Here is a 20,882-nt window from a genome sequence, read left to right on the forward strand (position 1 = left end):
TCCACCTCAGAGGTTTGTCCTGAGATTAAATGAGATTAATAAATGTGAAGCACTTAGCCCAATGTTGACACATAGTAAGCACTCAGTAAATGTTAGCTAATAATGACCACAACGATCTATAACAATCAGAGCCAAATGCTACTCAAAAAACTATTCCTCAATAGGAAAAATACTTTTAAATACAGTTCAGTTATGTCAATCACTTTGCAATTGGTATGTTTCTTTTTCCTTGGCAGGTTTGGACTGGGAGTTTAGACTTTGGGAAGCTTTGTGCCTGTTCTTAGGATAGTTGCCCAGGTACGGGATGGGGTGAGCTGCCCCAAGCTGACAGTAGGATCTGGTGTGACTGCGGGGGGCTGATCAGTCTGCTTTCCCTTCGAGGTGGTTCTCAAATGTTGGTGCTCATCAGAATTCCTAGAGTAACTCCATAACGGAAAGATTCTTGGACTCGACCCAGAGATGCTGACTCTGTAGATGGGGGACCAGTCACCTGCATTTTTAAGTACCCCCAGCCAATCTGATGCAGCTGGTCTGTGACCACCCTTGGAGAGGCACCGTCATCAACAGGGACGGTGGCAGCCAGGAGATTAGCTCTTCCTTTCACTTAGCTTTTCCTCTTCTTCTTTCTCTCTTTCCTGACTCTTCCCTTCCCTCTTCTCTTCATATTCTTTTGCTCTAAAACAGGCTGTTTTAGTAAAATGTTAAAGTAAAATGTTTACATATTATTCAGTAATATGTTCACACATTCTAATGACTATATTAAGTCTAATACAGATGCCTCTTTAAAAATGAATGTTTCAAGACATTTAGCTGTCAGAAACTAGTGGTAGAAATAAATAATAGGAGTCATGAGTATGTAGTTCAAGGAAACAATAAAGGGGAATTTTGTTGTCAAAGTATTAAAGACTCACTAAGATACAGAAGGGACCAGTACAGGGTCCCTACCAATGAATCAGGGACCGCCTCGTTACTTATTCTGGGAAACTTCAAGACGTCAGGCACCATATCCCCAGCCAGTGTCGTAGTCGGTTCAGGCTGCTATAGCAAAGTACTGGGTGGCTTAGGAACAACAGAAATTTCTTTGTTACAGTGTTCTGGGGGCTGGAAGCCCAAGATCAGGTGCCAGCATGGGTTGGGTTCTGGTGAGGGCTCTCTTCCTGGCTTATAGATGGCTGCCTTCTTGTTGTGTCCTCACATCCAGAAAGAGGCAGAAAGAGCTCTCTGGGGTCTCTTTTACATAGGCACTAGCCCCATTCGTAAGGGCTCCACCCTCAAGACCTAATCACTTCCCAAAGTCCCTGTCTCCAAATTTAATACCATCATATTGGGGATTAGGATTTCAACATATGAATTTTGGAGGGACACAAACATTCAGTTCATAACACCAGGCACACCTTGATTCAGTGACGTATGAACTGCTGGCACCTACTGTGGGTGGTTGACGTCCTTCCAGCACAGCCACGGCTCTGGGCCTCACCCCAGGCTCGCAGTGCAGGCCGCTGCAGCCCCAGGCTGTGTGGCCGGGGCGGTGAGGAGGGCATGGTACGAGTAACAACCAAGACCGCTCCCTTGCGGCCAGACCTAACATGGTGTCTTATCACACGAGACAGTCCAGCATCCAAACAAAACACTGAAAAGCATTTGACGTCTTTCCGAAAGCTCCTCAAAGGGATGTCAGTGGGGCAGTCCATTCATGACTCCCAGCAAAACTTAAACATCCTCTTAGCCTGACTCACTTCTGTTGTCACCAGTAGCACAGCAGTGACCCCCAACCTCCAGCTTTGCCCTTTCAGTCCCATCACCCCCTCAAAGTTCAAACTCTGCCAAAATGCAGCTGAACCAGCTTCCTAGACCTGTTCTCTCTTGAGCCGCTCTCTGCTCTTTCTCACTGAAGTCACTTAGCCTCCCCCGATGGCAAAGGAAGCAATGCAGACAGACCCTTTGTTAGGACACAGGAGAGTCTTTGTTGAGGATCCTCTCTGGGTGACCCATTGGAGTAGTTCTCTATAAATCTTGGAGACCTCCTTATGTAGTTTGGTAGTTAGAACACCAAAAAGGGTTCAATTAGCTACAATCTATATTTGATAGAATAGAATTGAGAATTATTTTATCCCAATCAAACCTTCAACTGACATTTATTGAACTCTTACTCTGCCTGGCATCATCCTAGCTCTGTTTATTTGCAGTAGTAAATAAGCCAGGCGAGTTGCCAGTGGTGTGACTGGTTTATGAAAGCCTATTGTTAAATTTTCAGGAAAATTTGCAAGCTGGTTAATGTCACATCATTGTTTGAAATTAGCCACAGTGTTAGTATTTACACTGAGGAAACTGGCACCAATGCTACAAATCAGGGCTTTGTGTTTTTTGAGAACCTGTTAAGCACTTGGCAGCACACCACCACGAGGCTGCTGTCCTCGAGAATCTTATAGTCAAATTAGGTACTTTATGCAAGTAATTTAAGATAATTTCAGATTGTGATTAGGGCTTGCGAGATAAAAGGATAATGAGTAAAAGGAGTGACAGGCAGGTCATCTCTGGGAAGGTGACATGGGAGGTGAGAGTTGAAATATGAGACGTTGACAATGGTGTAAAGGGAAATAGCATTCCAAGTTAGGATGGCAGCTGGTACAAGGACCTGGAGGTGCGGCAGAGATCGGTGTGTTCCAGGAATGGAAAACAGCCACGGTGAGCCAAATGGGGAGAAATGCGGGGACAGAACGTGCCTCCCAGGCATGTCAAGGATTTTGGATTTTATCTTAGGAACAGTGGGGAATAATTTAAGAGTTTCCAGCAGATGAGGAGTATGACCTATTTTCCTTTTTAAAACAATCACTTTGGTTGCTGTCTAGAGAGTACATTGGAAAGGGCAAGGGGAGAATAAGCTTACAAGAAGACTCTAATTTCATGTTGCCATGTACTATTGACATGAAAAGGGAGATTTCAGAATTCTGGAAAACTCTATGATGGTATAAAGATATAGAAAAAGACTGTAAACCTGACTGCATAAAATTTCTTCACAGAAAAAAAAAAAGTCTACCTTAGATAAGGATGAATGACAAACCCTTATCTTTCAAGGGTCTCAAAAAGCCCTAATTTAATTGTTACAGCTGAATAATGATTTTGTTGACCTATCAAATGCCTGGCCTTTTCCTGAAGCATAGAAAACAATGAATCAGTCCCTAAGGTGGCACAGAACTCCACAAGTTAATGGGAATAAAAATATATCCATTTAATATTTCAAAAAGTGATTTCCAATAAGCAGTGGACTTATTAAGAAACTGTATGTTGTCAAAGATAAACAAAGCCGGGCACTAGTGAAAGTGGTAAGGTCGGGTTTTAATTAATACAATTGCAAAAGGGAAGTCCTGCATGAGCTCAGCTCAGCTTCCATTTGTAGGGAGATGACTGGGTGTTTTAAAGGGAGAATGGGGGCGGGGGGTGGTAGGGGCTTGAGCAGAGTCAGAGAAATGAAAAATTACAAATATCTATAGGGGAGTTTTGGTCCACGTGAAACCCATCTGCCTTTGCTAGCTGGTGCTTGTTGAAGTTAGGCTCCCACCCTCCCATAGAGGCTGGGGACAGGGGCTCTGTCTTCAGGTGTTGGCTGGAACAAACATTCTATTGGTAGCCTTGAATTTTCTCAGGCAGGCCCTGTAAGGGTGGCTAGGGTCATCCTAGGGATGTGGCCTTGAGCTCTAAAACACTGTGTTAGTGTTCGTTCAAATCTTTCTGCCAGGGTGGGGTGTGGTGGCTCACATCTGTAATCCTAACACTCTGGGAGGTCGGGAGTGGGAGGATTGCTTGAGGTCAGGAGTTCAGGAACAGCCTGAGCAAGAGCGAGACCCCACCTCTACTAAAAATAGAAAAAATTAGCCAGGTGTGGTGACATTCACTTGTGGTTCCAGCTATTCGGGAGGGTGAGGCAGGAGGATTGCTCAAGCCCAGGAGTCTGAGATTGCTGTGAGCTATGATCACGCCACTGCACTCTGGCCAAGGCAACAGAGTGAGAACCTATCTCAAAAAAAAAAAAAAAAAAAAAAAAAATCTTTAGGCTAAAGTCGAGGCCTAGCCAAGAAGAAGGCTCAGAGGAGCCAGGTTAGGATTTATTTGGTTAAGGAGAAGATCTTTGTCTGTGACTCAAATATGTTTATGTTATATTTTAAGTGACAAGAGATTTCCAAAGGCAATTTTGACAACGTGATGTTTTTCTTCTACACTGAAAACACAAAAACATAGGAACCCATTATATTAAGTGAAGTATCCAAAGAATGGAAAACCAAGCATCACATGTACTCACCAGAAAACTGGTTTCCCTGATCATCACCTAAATGTACATCGGGGAAGGATACCAATTGGATATCAGACTGGGATGGGGGGTGGGGGGAGGGGGTGAGTGTATGCCTACATGACGAGTGCGTTGCTCACCCTCTGGGGAATGGTCATGCTTGAAGGTGCAGACCCGGGGAGGTGGGGGGGGGAGGGGATGGAGATATGACTACATGATGAGTGCCAGGGGCACTGTCTGGAGAATGGACACGCTTGGGACTCTGACCCAGGGGGATGGGCGGGACATGGACAATGTATATGACCTGAACTTATGTACCCCCATGATGAGCTGAAATAAAAAAAAAAAAAACAAAGAAGAATTAAAATTTACTACCTAATATTTTACTACTTAGAACAAATATAAATAATTGAGGCTCTTCTCATATGTATTTCTATGTATATATAAGCATGCATATATATTGTGCCCAAATATCATAGTTCATATACAGTACTTTCGGTAACCTACTCTGTTGCACTTAATATGTTGCAGACATTTTTCATGTCTACAAATGTACAAAACAAGCCCTTTTGAATGCTGAAAAATTTCATTGTATGTGTACTTCAAAAGCTATTTTTCAATTAGTTAATCAGTTCTGTATTGTGGAACATCTAGATATTTTCAGATTTCAGATATTTTTCTAATATAAGCAAGAGTAATGAGTGAGCTTGTGTTCACATTTTTATCCAACTATGCAATTATCTCCTTAGAGTAAATTTCTAGAAATTGGATTGGTAGGTCAAGAGTGAGCTAGTGCACATGTGTTTTGAGAAAGATTTCTCCAGACAAAAATTAGGATAGAAAGAAGTTTATTTACTTTTTCCTGGGCAGAAAAAGGGCCAGCACAGAAGTGAAGGAGGTGGAGAATGTTGGAAGAGAGAATCAGGTTCTCAGGCAAATTTTTATTTGGGAGGTGAGGAAGATTTATGGCGGTGGCCAAATTAACAGGGTATTGCTGCATCTGCTCAGCTCCGCCTCCTTGGTGGCAGGCTGATAACAGAAGCGGCAGGATGTCAAGGTCCAAGAGTTGGCTCCCCCACCTTTCCTTGGACATGGGATTATCGCAGGAGATGTGATTCTGCCCCGGAGATTCAGCAGAGGCCTGAAACTTGTGCCCCTGTTGTTCACCCAGGAACTTCTAAGGCAGAAAAAGCAGATTCCCAAAAGCAATTTTAAAAGAAAAAGATTTACATCATCTTCTGCCTGCCCAGCTCTTTTCAGGAGTTGTGCAAAACAGAACTCCTATAGGGTGCCTGTTAGTGAGAGAACTCATAGGATTGATCTTTAACTCTTATTGGGGAAAATGTGGGATTAGACATTTTCCTGTTATTTTTACAAGGCCGTCCTTTCAGGGTCTGCCTGTTATACACTTTGGCACACGGTGCTACAGTCTCTTTGTGGAGCTTGTCTCAGTGCATGAGAGCCCTGTGGTTTCACATAACCGCCAAATGGCTTTGCTGGTCTTTCATTTTTGCCAATCCCACTGGCAATAGATGATACCTCCGTGTTATGATAATTAGGATTTCTTTTATTAGAAATGATACTGAATGTTCCTTTCATATTTTAATTAAGTATTTCACCTTGTTTTAGCTTGCTCATTTTTCAGTTTGGTCTTTAAAACATTGATTTGTGGGCTGGGTGTGGTGGCTCACATCTGTAATCCCAGCACTTGGGAGGCCAAGATGAGAGGATCGCCTGAGGCTAGGGGTTTGAGACCAGCCTGGGCAACATTGCAAGACCTTGTCTCTTAAAAAACAAAAACCCCAACTGATTTGTGAGAATCCTTCAAATACACACACACACACACACACACACACACACACACACACACACACAAAAGACTGTGTGTGTGCGTGTGTATACATGAAGGATTTTAACCATTTTTCTGATACATTGCAAATATTCCCCATTTTGCAATCATATTGCAAAGATTTTCTATTTGTCTTCCATTCTTGTTAATATTCTTTAAACTCACAGACACTCAAATGGATCAGTATATCAGTATTTGCCTCTGTAATTTCTGGGTTCTGTGATTAGCATTATGAAAATACATACCTCTCTTTTTTTCCAGGCCTTCTGTGACTTCTTTTTTGTAGGGGGAAGAGGGAAATGTAAACTTTTTTGATTTTTTAATTTATTTTTAAATTTTTTAAAAAATTTTACACATGAGTAGAAGAGTGTAAACTTTTTATTGAAATATAACATCATGTGTCCAATTTATTCAATTTTCACAAAGTGGCTGGGTACAGTGGCTCACACCTATAATCCCAGCACTGTGGGAGGCCAAGGTGGGAGAGTTTCTTGAGGCCAGGAGTTCAAGACCAGCCTGGGTGACATAGTAAGACGCTGTCTCTACAAAAAAATTTTTATAAATTAAAAAAACCCAAATTCATAAAGTGAATGCATCCCACATTCACCCAGAAATCCCTGCTGTGTGCTCTTCCTGACCACTGAGTTTATTGAGGTGTAAGGTCCAATGCAGGAAAGAACTTTATAATTTCCCAAATGGCAAGCCGGTTGTCTCAACACTATTTATTGAAAAATCCATTTTTACTCATGGATTAGAAATGTCTGTTTGCTTATGTTTCCACAATTACTTGGCCCATTTCTAGCTCACTATTTTAGTCCATTGATCTGTCTGGTTTTGTCACCTGTCATATTCTTTTCATTACCCTAATGAGCTTTAGAGCACGTTTTCAGAACTGGCTGTTTAAAGCCCAACTCATTGCTCTTCTTTCTTAAATATGATTTAGAATCATTTAGTTGCATGCTGCCTCCCCTGGCTGCCCAAATCCTATTAAGATTTTAATTAATAATTGGTTAAATGTATTAGCTAACTTAGGAAAAATTGCCTTTTTTTCTTAGGGTTGTCTACCTAAGAACAAGGTTTGTTTCTCCATTTGTTCAGTTTTTCTTATGTGCCTCTTGCTGGGATTTTATTGTTTTCTTCAAATAGATTCTACACGTCTTGTTTATTCCTAGGCATTTTATGATTTTGTTGTTATCATGAATGGAGTATTTTCTTTCATTATAACTTCTATTTTAACATTCTGAATAGTTATCTGTATTTAGAAGGCTATTCATCTTTTTTTGTCTATTGATTTTTAAACAGTTTACTGAACACATTTGAAATTGTTTCTCATTTGAGCATCTGGAGTTTTTTAGGCTTATAATTTTATCCCTTCTGTGATTTCAGTCTATCCCTCGATGCTGAATGCTTCCAGTCACCATTTTGATGTGTTTCAGAATCCACAGCTTACACACTGTGAACTCAGCCCTGTTGTCACTCTGCTTTCTCCAGCCAAACTCCTCCAAAAGCTTTTCTCCTCCCTCTTTCCTCCCGTCCCCTCAACTCCAACCCCTCCAGCCTGACTGTCACCATCCCTACTCCACCAAAATGAGTCTTGATATGGCTCCCGTAGCCTAAATGCCTCTGGACCGAAAGGCCATTTGAATCCCTCCTCTCACTCACCCTCTTTCCACGTTAAGGGCCACACGTTCCCTCTCGCACCCTGCTGTTCTCTTCTGGTGGCTTCCAGCACCTGCTCTCTCGTGGGTTTCCTCCCACCTCCCTGGTGGCAGCTTCTCAATCTCTTGTGGCACATCTGCCTCCACTCTTTCATTGTTGTGGATTTCTTTCTTCTTCTTCTTCTTTTTTTTTTTTTTGAGACAGAGTCTCGCTGTTTTGCCCGGGCTAGAGTGCCGTGACATCAGCCTAGCTCACAGCAACCTCAAACTCCTGGGCTCAAGCAATCCTCCTGCCTCAGCCTCTCAAGTAGCTGGGACTACAGGCACGCATCATACCATGCTGGGCTAATTTTTCCTATTTTTAGTAGAGATATGGGGTCTCGTTCTTGCTCAGGCTGATCTCGAACTCCTGACTTCAAGCAGTCCTCCTACCTTGGCCTCACAGAGTGTTAGGATTACAGGTGTGAGCCACCATACCTGGCCTTGCTATTTAAAACCAATGGGACACTGATATTATGCACAAAATACTTTTGCACATGTGCAACTATTTTTTTTTCTTTTTTGGAAACAGGGTTTTGCTGTGTTGCCCAGGCTGGATTAGAACTCCTGGGCTCAAGTGATGCTCCCCCCTCAGGCTGTAGAGTAGCTGGGACTATAGGTGTGCACCACTGCACCTGGCTTATGTGCAACTATTTAAATTACTTAACATACAGTCATTGAGCCTTTTTATGTTTCAGACACTGTACAAAACAGTCAAGGTCATCCCAGGTTCTTTGAAGTTACATTCTAGAGGAGAATGGACAAGGGACAGTTAAGTAACATACCAGATATGATAATGCTATGAAAACATACACCAGGGAAAGCAGACAGTAGTGGGGTGGGGTGGCTGGGGAGGGCCTCTACAACAGGGCAGAGGCACATGGGAAATATGGCAGTGACTTAGGAACATGTCTGAGGGAAAAGCAGAATTTTGTAGAGAAAGTTTATTGGATCATTTCTAGGTCAAAGGGTATATACATTTTAAAATTATGAACAATCTTGTTAAATTGTATATTTTTAAAAATTTATAGAGTTCTCAATACAACTTATTATAAATACATTTTCCCTCCTACATATTCCCATTTCCCCCTGCCCCTGGTAACCATTGTTTTTCTCTATGTATTTGATTTTTCTTTTTTTTGTTTTAGATTACACAAGGAGATTGTGCAGTATTTGTCTTTTTGCACCTGGCTTATTTAACTCAGCACAGTGTTCTCCAGGGTTATCCATTTTGTTCCATATAGCAGCATTTCCTTCTTTTTTAAGGTTGGATAATATCCCATTAGATGTATATACCACAATTTATCTGTTCATCTGTTGATGGACACCAGTTTTTTGGCTATAATAATAATGCCATATTGGATATGGGAGTGCAGATCTTTTTATGAAGTAGTAATTTCATTTCCTTTGGGTATATAGCCAGCAGAGGGGTTGCTGGATTATCTGGTAATTCTATTTTTAATTTCTTTAGGAAGCTCCATACTGTTTTCCAAAATGGCTGCACCAATCTATACAATCCCATGGACAGTGGATTCCCTTTCTCCACATCCTTGTTGTCTCTCTCTCTCTCTCTTTTTTTTTTTTTTGCATACCAACAGTTTATTTTTTCTTTTTATTTCAGAATATTATGGGGATAAAAACATTTTGGTTACAAGCAATGCCTTTGCCTCACCCAAGAGGTGTGCCCTTCCCCCATACAGTGCGTTCCACCTACATTAGTTGTGAGTTTACCCACCCCCACCCTCCCACCTGACCGGCACCCAATGAATAGTACTACCATGTGAGCACCTTAGCGTTGATCAGTTAGTACCGAGTTGATGGCAAGTACATGGGGTGCTTATTTTTCCATTCTTGTGATACCTCACTTCAAAGGATGGGCTCAAGCTCTATCCAGGATAATATAAAAGGTGCTAGATCACCACTGTTTTTTGTAGTTGAGTAGTATTCCCTAGTATGCATATGCCACATTTATTAATCCACTTATGTATTGATGGGCACTTGGGTTGTTTCCACATCTTTGCAATTGTGAATTGTGTTGCCATAAACATTCGAGTGCAGATGTCTTTATTATAGAATGTCTTTTTTTTGTTTGTTTGGGTAGATGCCTAGTAGTGGGATTGATGGATCAAATTGTATTTCTATTTTTAGCTCTTTGAGGTATTTCCAAATTATTTTCCACAGCAGTTGTACTAATTTGCAGTCCCACCAGCAGTGTAAGCATGTTCCTATCTCTCCACGCCAGCATTTGTTGTTTTGGGACTTTTTGATAAAAGCCATTCTCACTGGAGTTAGCTGATATCTCATTGTGGTTTTGATTTGCATTTCCCTAATGATTAGAGATGTTGAGCATTTTTTTATACGTTTGCTGGCCATTATTCTGTCATCTTTTGAAAAGTTTCTGTTCATGTCCTTTGCCCATTTATTGATGGCGTTGTTTGATTTTTTTGTTGTTGATTTTCTTAAGTTATATGTAGATTCTTGTTATCAGCCCTTTATTGGATGTGTAGAAAGAAAATATTTTCTCCCATTCTGTAGGTTGTCTCTTCGCCCTAATGATAGTTTCCTTGGCTGTGCAGAAGCTTTTTAATTTGTTCAGGTCCCATTTATTTATCTTTGTCACTGCTGTGATTGCTTTGGGGTCTTCTTCATAAATTCTTTGCTTAGGCTGATGTCTGTAAGAGTTTTCCCAACATTTTCTTCTAGAATTCTTAAGGTTTCATGCCTTAGGTATAACTCTGTTATCTATTTTGAGTTGATTTTTGTGAAAGGTGAGAGGTGGGAATCCAGTTTCAATCTTCTGCATGTGGTTATCCAGTTTTCCCATCAACATTTATTGAATAGAGATTCTTTTCCCCAATGTATATTTTTTGTCTGCTTTGTCAAAGATTAGATGACAATACGGGGATGGTTTCATATCTGGGTTCTCAGTCCTGTCCCAAAGGTCTACATCTCTGTTCTTGTGCCAGTACTATGCTGTTTTGGTTACTATAGCCTTGTAGTATAGCTTGAAGTCTGGTAGAATGATGCCTTCCAATTTGTTTTTTGCTTAAGATTGCTTGGTTAAACAAAGACTTTTCTGGTTCCATATGAAGCATAGAATTATTTTTTTAGATCTGTAAAGAATGATGATGGGACATTGATAGTGACTGCATTAATTCTGTAGACCACTTTAGGTAGTATGGACATTTTAATAATATTGATTCTGCCAATTCATGAGCATTGTAGATTTTTCCATCTGTTTCTATCTTCTACAATTTTTCTCAGTGTTTCATAGTTCTCCCTATATATGTCTCTCACCTCTTTCATTAAATATATTCCTAGATATTTAATTTTCTTTGATGCTATTGTGAAAAGTGTTGCGTCTTTGATTTGATTTTCAGCTTGACTATTATTGGCATATACAAATGTCTTTTTGATAATAGTCATCCTGACAGATGTGAGGTGCTATCTCATTGTGGTTTTGATTTTCCTTTCCCTGATGACTGGTGATGTTGAGGACCTTCTCATATACCTCTTGGCCATTGTATGTTGTTTTTGGAGAAATGTCTCTTCATGTCTATAAACACATTCTTAAACAAGCATCCCTTTTTCTCTTCATCATCACCAAATGGGACAGTAAGTTTTTAAACCTTCTTCAATCTAGTGAATAATCAATTATATCTTGTCTTAATTTGCACCTTGTTCATTATACAATGCCTAGCTGGTTGTTCCTAGGCTTTTTGTCTGCCTCCCCTCAACTGATTTAACATGCCTCTGTCATAACAAACCCAATTTCCATAGACATCAGGATCTATTTTGCAACTCATTGTTTTATTGATCTCTGTGCTCCAGCACCACCACCACACTGCTAATGCTTATAATTTTGTTTAATGCCTCCTAGGATAATAACCTCCTCAGACTCCCCTACACCCATGCATGTTTTCAGAAGTTTCCTAATTGTTCTTAGATGTTCTCTCAAAATAACTTTATTATTTATATACATGTTTATATTTTAAGAAAGTTAGCTCATTTTATTTTTAAAATTTTGGTGTAATTTTATGTTTTGACACGTTTATCCTTTATCTCTTCCTTCCTATTGATTGATTGAGATGGGGTCTTGCTATGTTGCCCAGGCTAGTCTCAAACTCCTGGGCTCAAGGGATCCTCCTTCCTCGGCCTCCTGAGTAGCTGGGACAAATTAAAAATTTTATTTTAAGAGACTGAGTCTCACTATGTTGCCCAGGCTGGTCCCAAACTCCTAGCCTCCAGTGATCCTCCCAGCACAGCCTCACGAGTAGTTGGGATTATAGGCATGAGCCACTGTACCTGGCCAAATTAACCTTAGAATCAATTTTTTTTCCCCATTGATTCAAAAATCCTACTAGGATTTTGATTATAGATTATGTTGGTAAGGATTACCTTTTTACAAGACCGCATTTTTCTAAGAAATAGTTTTCAATTTTTATGTACTTAGTTATAATTTTCCTGTTTCTTATACATTTGTTTATTCCCAAGTATGTTATTTTTGTTCCTATTAGCTGTGTCCTAAAAATACGTTGTGTTTTCATTCCATTCAATGTATTTTTTATTTTTCTTGAGCTAACTTCTTTGACTCATGGATAATTTACAAGTGTATGGAGATTTTGTTGTTACTTTTATTTCTAGTCTGATATTATTTTATTCAGAGAACACCCTCTATGATTTCTTTAAATCTGTTGAGGTTCACTTACAGCCCAGGATGTTGATCTTGGGGAATGTATACTCTGCTGTTGTTGGGTGTCCTGCAAATGTCAATAGATCCTGGTTGATGGTGTCATAAAGTTCTTCTATGCTGATTTACTATTTAGTGGTTCTATCAGTTGTTGAGAGAGGAGTATTGAATCTCAAACTATTTGTGGATTCATCTATTTCTTTCAGTTTTCACTTAATTTTTAAAAATTTTTTTTTATTTTTTTAGCAATGGGGTCTCAGTCTATTGCTCCAAGCTTCAATGTGGTGGCCTTATCATAGCTCAGTCTCTGGAGTAGCTAGGATTACATACATATCACCTCCACATACAGCTAACTTTTTAAATTTTTTTGTAGTAATGGAGTCCTACGCTGGTCTCAAACTCCTCGCCTCAAGCAATCCTCCCACCTGGGACTCCCAAAGTGCTGAGATTACAGACATGAGCCACTGTGCCCAGCCCTGAATGTATTTTGAACCTCTTTTGTGTGTTATATAACCTTTAGGATTAGAAGATACCAAGACTCTTTTGTCATTATGTAATATCCTCCTTTATCCCTGGGTTGGGCTGCTTTTCAGAAGTAGAGATTTAAGAGATTTCTTTCTGTCTGATACAGTGAATCTGGAGTGGTCCCTTTAAATCTGCATTTTAACAAAATTCCTAAATAATTTTTATAATCGGATATTACTCAAGAGTTCTTGCTCATAAACAATAGAAATTGACTTTGGTTGACCTGGGTAGAATTTTATTGAAAGAATATTCAGTAACGTCTTTTAATAGATTGCTTAGAGAGTCTTGCTATGAAGCAGATCCCTGCATCCCTCTAGGGAAGCCCAAAAGTCTAGGCACTTGCTCTCCCTGCCCCTGGCTGGTAGAACAGTTATGTGATCTAAACTCAACCCATCAGGGTCTCACACGAACCAGGACTTTACGTTTGGTGCAAAGTGAAGTTAAGGATACTTTAGAATTCATGCAGGTAGTGGTGAGAATTTTGGTGTCTGATAACAGAACTGGCAGCAATGACAGAATTTAGACACTTGGCTCTCTAGGGCATGATTTAGTATTGGTTCAACTACTTGGACTCTTTCCATTTCTACCCCATCCCTGAGCCTGGTTTCCCAGCCCTCCAGCAAACACACACACACACACACACACACGTTACACAAATTCCTGTTTGGGGGAAATTGTAATTTACTTTGGGAGACAAAATCAGAACTGTTGGGAAAATAGGCTAAGAGACATGAAAGGTTTCAGGAGTTTTGCAAGGCTTTGCCTTGAAGGAATCTGTGGACATGTTAGTTCACACAACAGAGGCTGCTCCCAACAATGGAGGCATTGTCAGAGGACGTTTGCAAAGCAACGTTTCTTCTTTGCTGCTGGCCATCGCCTTGAGCTTTTTTGCAAGGCAGAAGCTCAATTTGGGTCCTTGGCGGAGAAGCTGATGAAAATGCCTACCCAGCAGATAGCCTAGAACAATCCTAAAATTCAAGGCTATTCCTGCTTCACTCCTGACCACATCTTTGTATTTAGAGAAGTAGATTAGAGTAGTACACAGACTCAGTGTTCTTACTTTATATAATTTATCTTGAATTTGTATGCTCAGCTAGGTCTGTTTCTAACTTAGGACTTAACATGTTTATCTTGGAAAATTTTTATAACCATCTATTCTTGTAGACAGAATTAGGTAAGGGTCCCCTGGAAACCTCAAAGAATAAGCTGTACACATAATTCTTTAACAAAAGACAACTATTTGCTATAACAATAAATACTGAGGTGGGATTTCACTCAGGGCCTCACAGCTCACGGAATGCTGGAGGACCCCTGACTCCCCCATCACTTTATTTTTATTGATTGAGACGGAGTCTTGCTCTGTTGCCCTGGCTAGAGTGCCGTGGCATCAGGCTCACAGAAACCTTGAACTTCTGGGCTCAGGCAAACCTTCTGCCTCAGCCTCCCGAGTAGCTGGGACTATATAGGCATGTGCCACCATGCCTGGCTAATTTTTTTCTATATATATAATTTTAGCTGTCCAGATCATTTCTTTCTATTTTTAGTAGAGACGGGGTCTTGCTCTCACTCAGGCTGGTCTCAAACTCCTGACCTTGGGTGATCCTCCTGCCTCGGCCTCCCAGAGTGCTAGGATTCCAGGCGTGAGTTACCGCGCCCGGCCTCCCCCATCACTTTAAACTGCACTTTGTCTCCAGCTCAGTTATTTCTCCATCTCTATTATTTCCAAATCTCTTGTGACGATCCTGCCTTGGGACCTATTTTGCTGGGGAAGTAGCTAATTTCCAGCAAGAACTGTACCCATCACTTGCTAGGTCAACTACAAAATATTAGTGAAGTTAATATCATCATGGGTTTTGTTTGCATGATAAGTGGAATTACTTACACCTTTGGAAGACAACAGCTTTTATACACAGGAGTTGGGCTCCAACTTGTGTATATGTTAAAGGAACCTAAGTGGTGGTAGTAACACTATGCCGTGTGTCAGGGATCTGTATGTGACTTTGGACCAGTAGTTACTGAGATGACTTAGTCTAGGCTCATCTATAAAGTGAAATGTTTGGACTAAACCAGATAGTTTCTAGGTCTTTCCAAATTACAGTATTCTGTGACTCTAGAAAGCCTTTGCTGTTTGTTACTGCATACTTAATCATCCTTGTGAGATTAGTTTACAACTATCAAGTGCTTGGCTATTTGCCAACTTTGAACACAGTCCTAGGGACGCTGAAGTATGAGATGGAGAGTCTGAAGTAGCCAGTAGCTGCGTGAAAAGACCCAGGCCAAAGGAGATATTAATATATAGATTGGCAGAAATCTATTCTTACTGTGGAAAAATGGACACCCAAAAGAAAGTTTTGATTGGTTTTCACACCTGAGGTATTATGAACAGAGACCAGACACATTAGTAATCTTCAAAGAACGACTGTCTCCTGTCTCATCCTCTCAGAACTGAAGGGGGAAAATGTGCATGTGACAGAGATAGCACAGCATGAGGTGGGAGGGTCAGAAATTAAGCAAGCTGAGTGAATGAGAGGAGTGGGAAAATAGGCAGATCCCCATCTTTCCCAGACTCGAAGCTTGCTCTGGAGAAGGCTGACTGGTCGGTGCAAAAGGGAGAGGTCTAAGCCGGCCGGTGTGTGTTACTGTCAGGCCCTGCTCATGGAAAAAAACAAAAACCCCCCACAAAATGCCCACACTAGCTTGGCCCAAATAAATCAATCTGTCAGGAATGCACAACTTGTAGAACCGTTGCAAAGGACCTTTTTGGTGAAGAGAATCCTTATTTTTCCTTTGACATAAAAGATCAGTTTAGAAATGACTGGGGCACATAAATTGAGTCATTCTTTTGTAAATTTCAGGTTCTTATGAGTGCATCATTCCTGGGGGCCCTGTGTCTCTTCTCATCTGTCTGTGTTATATGTGCCATTTCTGCATTTACTCTCCCCATTGAGACCAAAGGACGGGCCCTACAGGTAAGTGATGCAGGAAACTATGAAGTCTTCTCAACTACCAATATTTGCCCAAAAGAAATGAACTTGGCATATGGGGATCCTTCTTTAAGCAGACATGATATGTAAAGTCTGTATTAACACAATATGTTTAGTAGGTTCCAATGGAAAACCTGGGTCTCCTGTTTTTCCTGCACGTAGCTTTGAGCAGCACTGAAATTGAAGCTACTAATAATTTGTGTACTGCAAAATTATAGTTTGAGTAACAGGGACTAAGATGAATGACAGTTATTGAGGCCTGAGCATTCCACCTTTCCTGTCTGGATGTGAGCATTGCTGCAGAGCTAAAGCAGCTATTTGTGTTGCCCTTGGGATCACGTGTTGGTCCAGCTTCCTCTCCCCTGCTACCTGGGAGAATAGCTGCGCCTATACGGCACCAGTTGCCATCCAATGATACAGCAGTGCAAACTGCTCACTATATTCTGCAAAGTTTGTAAAGGATACCACAAAAGTATAAGGTATGTTTCGGGGCAAACCTTTGCCCTTATGGTTGGAGTCAGTGCAGAATGGTCCTCTCCAAGTACAGGTGGTGGGTGGGTCTGATGTTTTCCTACCTTAAGCACAAAGCCCTTTGCTAGTATACAAGGGTGTGTGTGTGTGCGTAGAGTCATGATGCTTCTGTGTCTAAATGTGACTTGTCCTCTCTCCCAAGTCCTACTCATAATAAATGGTGTAGACAAGTTAGTATTTTTGGTATAGATGTGTTTTGTTGTGAGTAGACACAAGGAAGGCGCTACTGAGAAAAGGGGGGGAAAAAAGGCTTATGTCGGTCTTGATATTCTCCTCCAGGTTACCTTAAAGGCAATGTGAGTTTTAATCAGATTAGATGGCCTGTCATGTAATTGTGAAATTTAGGGCTTTACTTGGAAAGTTGACCCACTCACTGAATGCTTTAAGCCATCTAATTAGATGATTCATAGACTTCCTTTTAATCCTAAATAAAAGAATTATCACATCCTTTCACAAATGAGGAAACCAAGGCAAAAGGAAGTTGTATAAAGTACACACCTGGCATGCAGTGGGGCTGAAATTTAACCCAGACTGCAAATTTAAGTGATGCTAAATTTCCATTCCATTATTTTATTTTTAAAGTAGTGTTATAAATATTAATACATATAAAAAGAAACCTGGTTCATCATCAAATGTGCCTTGTAGATTGCCACCTCATCTCCACCCTCTTCTGTTGACGGGGACTTGGTTTTAGCACTGTGGTGAAATGATTTTGCACATCTGTTTACAGCCTTTGTAATATTTTCTTAGAACTTTAACTTGTCAGTTCAATTGTATGGGCACATAGCCCTTGCTGACTTTGCCACTGAACGGCTATGCCTTTGGGCAAACCTTTACATTTACCCCCTACCTAGTGCTGTGCTTATCCTATAAAACCACCTCATGATGGAACGTTTACAAGAACATCTAAAAATTTTTAACTTCCTTTCAACACCATACATAGCATCCCAATAATTTGGGTAAATCAACCTGGTCAATAGTTTAAAAGTAGTATCAATTCTGCTTTAGAACTACCAAAGAAACTCATTTTGATGAACCAGGTAAACTAAAAATCCACAAAACTCTTGAAAGAATATTTACTTTCTAAATGATGTCTGTATTGCACTAGAATAACTGGATAATAAAGTTAGTATTATACAGCTAAATATATAAGTAAATGCTAGATCTTCCTGTAAATTTTATTATAGAACCTCTATTGCTAGATTCTAGTGTCAGCTGAGTATGGATGAACAAGACTTAAAAAGCGTGTATTACTGATCTATTAAATCACTTCTTTTTCCAGCAAACTAAATGAAGATCTGCAAAGCTATGGCTACCAGAGGAGAAAAATGCATTTTATTGTCAGACTTGTGGTACAGTTTTTAAAACTTGGTTTTACTTCTGTATGTTACTCAGTAATTAATAAACTGATTATGTATTTTAAAAAAATAAAGCACCTAGGGGAATAGGGTAGGTAACTATATATTGAGAAAGAACTATTAAAAAAAAAGGTATGATTTTAGATGGTAGGGGAAAGATGGCTTTTCTTCCTTGACATCAAGTCTGTTAACTGTTATAGGAATAAATACTAAATCTTAGAAAAAACATATCTGATATTCTTCGATGAGGTTTATAACTAAACTGAAATTCTAAAGGTAAGGCCAAGAACTTGGAATGATATCATTAAACCTTTCAAAACACCTAGAATATTCTGTCATCAAGTTCTAACTTAAATTATGGCCTTCATTAATACAAGTTGCTTATTCATAAAATGCTTAAAGTAGAATAAGTCTTGCATATAATCAGGTACCTTCTCTATTTCTACTCTAATTTTTTTATAGGGGAAATCTTTGATTCCCATGATGTGAAAAAGAATGCAAGCTTTCCTACACCATGTAACTACAGGCATATCTTGTTTTATGGTGCTTGGCAGATCCTGCATTTTTTTTTCATAGATTGAAAAGGCTTGTGGAAGCCCTGTATTGAGCAAGTCTCTTGACCCCATTTTTCCAACAGCACATGCTCACTTCCTCGTCTGTCATGTTACTTTTTCATCACGTATGTTATGGTGGTCTGTGATCTTTGATGTTACTATTGTAATTGTTTGGGGATATCACAAAATGTACCTGTATAAGGTGAACGTAACACATGATGTTATGTTCTGACTACTCCACCAACCAGCTATTCCCTCATCTCTCTCCCTCTGCCCAGGCCTCCTTATTCCCTGAGACACAACAATATTGAAGTTATGCCAATTAATAACCCTACAATGGCCTCTAAGTTTTCAAGTGAAAGGAACAGTCATACATCTCTCACTTTAAATCAAAGGCTAGAAATGATTAAGCTTATTGAGAAAGCTGAAATAGGCAGAAAGTAAGGCTTCTTGTGCTCGTTAGCCAAGTTATGAATAAAAAGAAAGTTCTTGAAGGAAATGAAAAGTGCTCCTCCAGTGACTACACAAATAATAAGAAAATGAAACAGCCTTATTGCTGATATGGAGGAAGTCTGAGTGGTCTGGATGGAAGATCAAACGAGCCACAACATTCCCTTAAGCCAAAACTTAATCCAGAGCAAAGGCCCTAACTCCCTTCAATTCTATGAAGGCTGAGAGAAATGAGGAAGCTAGCAGCAGAGGTTGGTCCATGAGGTTTAAGGAAAGAAGCCATCTCCATAACATAAAAGTGCAAGGTGAAGCGGCGAGTACTGATGGAGAAGCTGCAGCAAGTGATCTAGAAGATCTAGCTACGATCATTGACAGAGGTGGCCGCACTGAACAAGAGATTTTCAATGTATACAAGACAGCCTTCTACTGGAAGGAGATGCCATCTAGGACTTTCCTCGCTAGAAAGAAGTCAATGCCTAGCTTCAAACTTCGAAGGACAGACTCTCTTATTAGGGAGTAATGTAGCTCATGACTTGATGTTGAAGCCAATGCTATTTTTTTATTTTTTTTTTGAGGCAGAGTCTCGCTCTGTCACCCCAGCTAGATGCAGTGGTATCATGGCTGACTGTAACCTCAAACTCCTGGGCTTGAGCAATCCTCCTACCTCAGTCTCCTAGGTAACTTGGGACTACAGGTGCCTGACTTCATTGACCATTCTGAAAATCCTAGGGCTCTTAAGAATTATGCTCAATGTACTCTGCCTATACTCTAGAAATGGAATAGCAAAGCGTAGATAACTGCAGCATGGTTATGAATATTTTAAACCCACTGTTGAGACTCACTGCTCAGGAAAAAAAAGATTCCTTTTAAAATATTACTGCTCAATGACAGTGCACCTGGTCACCAAGAGCTCTGGAGTTGGGGACCCCACTACTGGTTTACCTCTTCCCACCCTCACTGCAATTGAAAAAGAACTCACCTTCAAGCACAAAATGTCACTGAATTACCAAACTATGAGAGGTTCACACTCCCACTTAAATAGGGGTACAAACCATTCGTATTTGAAACACAGGCATAAATGGCTTAAAGTTAGGAATTTTTTTCTGTAAAGGGCCAGGCAAAAATAGGCTTTGTGAGCTACATCTAGACACTTTATTTTTTTGGTTATAAGCCTTTTAAAAAAATTATTAGCTTTCAAGCTATACAAATGCAGGCCATAATTTGCAGAACCATCTTAAGTCTAGTTATAAAATTTAGGCTACAGTATCTTTGATGCAAAGATGCCTTGGGTACCCATGTAGGGTTAACCAAACACCACACCACAAATCTTAATGTAAATCCCAAAGCTGAGATTAGCAGTTTAAAATTTAAACCAAAGAATAGCAGTGATTGAAAATCACAGTCAACCAATGACAAAGTCGATGCTCAAAGCATTGTTCCAAAGGGGTCTCCAGGCTTAAGGGACTTTATAATGTTGGCCAGCACTGTCTGGCACCCAGGCACCCAAGAAGATACTAAATTAGTCTACAACAAACTCTAGTAACATAATTTTAATTGAATACCAAATTTGAAAAATCCTTGATAACTCATGTATGTTGTTTACCATACTTACTAGTGTTAGACATCAGAAGTGGAAATCAACAAATTTCAAGTCACGTATCTGTAAGAACGTTTTTGAACTGGTGTCATTGCCCACCCAAAGAGCAAGAAACAATAATGGCTGAAGTATTAAAGAAAAGTAATATAACTGAAATCTCTATACAATCACATTTTGCTTTACGCAGTGGGATAGAGGTTGAATTTGCCTGAATCTAATAGTTGTATATACAGGAGAGATTCTGACTTAAGTCTATTTAAAGCATAGGCCAGAATAGCAAAAACTCCTTTTGTAAGATAAATGCTAAAACCCTTATTTTGGACTTTTTGCCATGGGCTTTCTTAATACCCACTCTCATTTAG

At 40.0% G+C, this 20,882-nt stretch overlaps 1 protein-coding gene across 1 annotated transcript in view; it reads left to right on the forward strand.

Annotated features, from left to right (window-relative positions):
- The window catches only part of SVOPL (SVOP like), a 64,275-nt gene extending 46,094 nt beyond the window's left edge, over nucleotides 1-18,181 (forward strand). Inside the window, exons 16-17 of the mRNA XM_045565322.1 lie at nucleotides 15,902-16,015; nucleotides 17,844-18,181. Of these exons, the coding sequence (XP_045421278.1) occupies nucleotides 15,902-16,015; nucleotides 17,844-17,855 (126 nt within the window). The 3' untranslated portion in view covers nucleotides 17,856-18,181. The remainder of the gene's footprint in view (nucleotides 1-15,901; nucleotides 16,016-17,843) is intronic.
- Nucleotides 18,182-20,882: the final 2,701 nt, after the last annotated feature.

This window comes from Lemur catta, chromosome 11 (assembly GCF_020740605.2).
Source record: "Lemur catta isolate mLemCat1 chromosome 11, mLemCat1.pri, whole genome shotgun sequence".
In the NCBI taxonomy this organism is placed as follows: Eukaryota; Metazoa; Chordata; class Mammalia; order Primates; family Lemuridae; genus Lemur; species Lemur catta.